Raw genomic sequence first — 4,072 nt, 5'->3', positions numbered from 1 at the left:
CCGCCCTCGAGGTAAGCGGGTGCTGGCAGGCGTGGGGCGCTGACCCCAGCGGGGACTCGGGGGAAGGACCGGGAGTTGGGGGCACCGAGTCACCCGGAGGAGGCGACCCCTGCTAGCTGCGCTTGCCCTGCTTGGTTGGACCGTGAAGCCCCCTCTGCTGCGACTCTTCCCTGCGCTCAGGCAGGCTTTTGCAGAGCTCCTCTGGGGACTTGCCTCAGTGCCCTGCACGGAGTTGGGCAGTGAGCTCAGGGAGCGAAGCAAATGGGCACATCCTTGTCCTTGTGGGACTTCTTGGGGAAGACTTTAGACTGTGGTCACGGAGGGGCACGGCCCTGTGGGAACGGAAAGAGAAGGCGGGGACTCAAGGAATAAGACCTAATATTTGAGATATGTAAGCCTTTTCCTTACCTTTTGTAATTTAAAGGTTGCGAGGGACGGTGTTGAAGAATGTGTGGGCGAACATCCTGTCACTTACCTAGAGATGTTCTCACGAGAGCTTGCGCCTACCAGGATCGGCGGGGCCAGCAGCGGCTCCCGGAATGGAGAGACCCTGATAAGTACTGCCCCTCTTACAACAAGAGTCCTCAGTCCAACAGCCCAGTGCTTCTGTCTCGACTGCACTTTGAGAAGGTAACCAGCTTTGCACCATGCTAGCCCCTCACCCAGCCTCGCGATGGTTATCTCCTATTTGGTTTGGTGTGTGCTCAGCCTCTTGGGATGATATTAAAAACCAGCGTTTACTGCTATATTCTGACTTCCCGTTGAGAACCTCTCTAGACCTCATGAAAGAAGTTTTATTAATGGCTTCTAACACTGGTAAAGACGTATTTTTCAGCATTTTTCAGGCTCAATTTAAATGCCTTTGCTATACATGGCATACTAGCCTTAATATATGCCAAATTTATGCCAAATTTATATGAGCTTTGTGTTTTAAAATAGCAGCTTTCACTGATCATCAGGGTCATTGGAATATCTTTAAAAAATAGTAATAAAAAAATTTAAGGCCAGGCGCCCTGGCTCATGCCTGTAACCCCAGCACTTTCGGAAGCCGAGGTGGGAGGATCACTTGAGCTTAGGAGTTTGAGACCAGCCTGGGCAACATAGGGAGACCCCATCTCTACAAAAAATAAAAAAATGAGGTGGGAAGATCACTTGAGCTGTGGAGGTCGAGGCTTCATGAGCCATGGTTGTACCACTGCACTCCCACCTAGGTGACAGATCAAGACCCTGCCTAAAGAAAAAATAAAAAATTTAAGAATATTTCTATGCCCCTTACCAGGCCAGCTTAATCAGACTTTCTAAGCCCAGGACAGGCTTAAGATCAGTTAATTTAAAACACTTCTAATGTTTCTTGAACATTGAAAAGTTTTATTCTTTCTGCTTGTGTTTTCAATATTTTTATGTTTGTCTTTTACTAAAGCTAGAAACATGTATTTGGTTTGGTTAGCTGAAGTTTAATTGCATTCATTGTGTTTATAGTATTTATCCCTGTAGTGTTGGAATTACCAGTCACTTACGTTCGTGTTTTAGTTCTTTGCCTTATCTCCTGAAAGTGTGTGTGTCTGTGTATGTGTGCGTAATAAAAATGCTTCATTCTAGAAAGTAATAGTTTCTCTATGTCTTAAATATTTTAAATGACCTTGACATGTTTTTTAAAATCATGATTGTTCGCTGGGTGCGGTGGCCCATGCCTATAATCCCAGCACTTTGGGAGGCCGAGGCGGGCAGATCATGAGGTCAAGAGATCGAGACCATCCTGGCCAACATGGTGAAACCCCGTCGCTACTAAAAATACAAAAATTAGCTGAGTATGATGGCACGCACCTGTAGTCCCAGCTACTTGGGAGGCTGAGGTAGGAGAATCCCTTGAACCCGGGAGGCGGAGTTTGCAGTGAGCTGAGATCGTGCCACTGCACTCCAGCCTGGCAACAGAGCGAGACTCCATCTCGGAAAAAAAAAATTGTGATTGTTTCCTTCCTGAATTTTGACCCTATTTGATCCATAATGCCAAAATCACTTTATAAAGTTGGTTATACCTCTGGTACATACTCTTTAAACTTTTGTGATAATATGGTAGTCAAAAAGGACTCATTTCTGCATTATAGGGTATCACATCATTTTGAAATAAAGATAACAGGCTGGGCATGGTGGCTCAGGCCTGTAATCCCAGCACTTTGGGAGGCCAAGACGGGTGATCACCTGAGGTCAGGAGTTCGAGACCAGCCTGGCTAACATGGTGAAACCCCGTTTCTACTAAAAATACAAAAATTAGCTGGGTGTGGTGGCGGGCCCCTGTAATCTCAGCTACTCGGGAGGCTGAGGCAGGAGAATCGCTTGAACCCAGGAGGCGAAGGTTGGGGTGAGCCGAGATTACGCCACTGTACTCTGTCCGGCCTGGGCAACAGAGTGAGACTCTGTCTCAAAAAGAAATAAAGATAACAAATAACGTCTGGGTGTGGTAGCTCACGCCTGTAATCCCAGCATTTTGGGAGGCTGAGGCCGGGGGGATCTCTTGAGGTCAGAAGTTCGAGATCAGCCTGGCCAAAATGATGAAACTCTGTCTATACTTAAAAAAAAAAAAATTATGGAGATTGCAGTGAGTCAAGAATGTGCCACTGCACTCCAGGCTAGGTGATTCAGTCTCAAAAAAAAAAAAAAAAAGGATATCAAATAACATTAATGTTCTTGGTTGAATAAAGCCATTTATATGAAATAGTTATTTTTGTGTCATTTTTAGAGGATGCATACTTCCCTATTGAAACTTTTTGTTTTAAATGAGAGGGGAATCAAAATAAAATATCCTGGAGACCCTTGAAGGGGAAAAGAGAACATAAAACATATTTCAAATGAAAGCATAATTTAGAGTGAGAATAGAGAGCAGGATTAAGTGTATGAGCCTGACTGGGCCTAGTGGCTCATGCCTGTAATCCTAGCACTTTGGGGAAGCTGAGGCCAGAGGATTGCTTGAGGCCAGAATTTCAAGACACCAGCCTGAGCAAATGAGACCCTGTTTTTAACAACAACAAAAAGAGCCTTAGTCATTTATATGACGTCTTTAGAATTATAGAAAGTTAGCTGGAAGAAAAATTTGTGTAACACATGTAAAGATAGAAGTGTAGAAAGATTATGACTTGTCCTAGGTTACCTAATCAGTGAGGGACAGAACTAGAAGTGAGATCCAGACCACTGTCCCCACTCCAGTGGATGCATCCTGGAACCAGCAATGGGGAAGGTGGAGCTCCTAGCAAATACAGCCCTCAGTTGGGCCAGTGGTATGAATTTGCTGATACAGTATTTGATTTCACATCTCTAACAAGTTTTGTTAAGATTGCTAGGGTTTCTTAATTTTGATAATATTAGGTATCTCATTTTTCTCAAACCTATAAATTATAAAGCAAACTTAGAACCATTTTAGCAGTTCATTCAAATCATCAACAGCCTGCATATGTATATAGATTGCAACATTTTCATTTGAAACCACAGATTTGCAAATTACTTCCTCTTTCATTTATCCACCCCAGTGCTACCAGCTGTTCTGTTCAGAAGTCCAAAAGGGTAGATAGAGGAAAGATGACTAATACTGAGCAATGGTTTTAGTATTTTGGCTTTTCAACTACTTTCTATTTGTCGTTCTCACATTCGGGTTTGGTTTATAGTTGTCAAGTGTACACTTTCAAAGATGATCCGTGGAATTTGTGAGAGCAGAATTCTCAACCTTGACACTGTTGACAGTTTTGGCCAGGGTAATTTTTTGTTGTAGGGAACTATTCTGGGCATTGTAGAGCGTTTAGCAACATTCTCTACGTGCTAGATGTCAGTAGCATCCCCCACAGTAGCATCCCCCAGATCAGAACAACCAAAGATATCTCCAGATACCACCAGAAGTCTGGATGATGGGGAGGGGTGTGTCAGAGTTGTCCCGTACTGAGAACCACAGATTTTTCCATATTGTTGTCTTGCAGATTTCTGATGAAAGATCATTTAGTTGACCATTGTGTAATGTTGTCTCTTATTCTCATTTATGTACTGAGCTGGGGGTCCTTCTGCTTGGAAGAGTTTTTTTTTTTTTTTT

At 43.7% G+C, this 4,072-nt stretch overlaps 1 protein-coding gene across 1 annotated transcript in view; it reads left to right on the top strand.

The window, feature by feature from the left end:
* HMCES (5-hydroxymethylcytosine (hmC) binding, ES cell-specific) overlaps positions 1 to 4,072 on the top strand; it is a 27,032-nt gene continuing 22,960 nt past the window's right edge. The window contains exons 1-2 of the mRNA XM_012002203.1: positions 1 to 180; positions 425 to 630. Coding sequence (XP_011857593.1) covers positions 448 to 630 — 183 coding nt within the window. The 5' untranslated portion in view covers positions 1 to 180; positions 425 to 447. The remainder of the gene's footprint in view (positions 181 to 424; positions 631 to 4,072) is intronic.

This window comes from Mandrillus leucophaeus, unplaced genomic scaffold (assembly GCF_000951045.1).
Source record: "Mandrillus leucophaeus isolate KB7577 unplaced genomic scaffold, Mleu.le_1.0 Scaffold680, whole genome shotgun sequence".
Taxonomy (NCBI): domain Eukaryota; kingdom Metazoa; phylum Chordata; class Mammalia; order Primates; family Cercopithecidae; genus Mandrillus; species Mandrillus leucophaeus.
The sequence above is the reverse complement of the archived record's forward strand: the minus strand, read 5'-3'. Positions and strand labels throughout refer to the sequence as shown.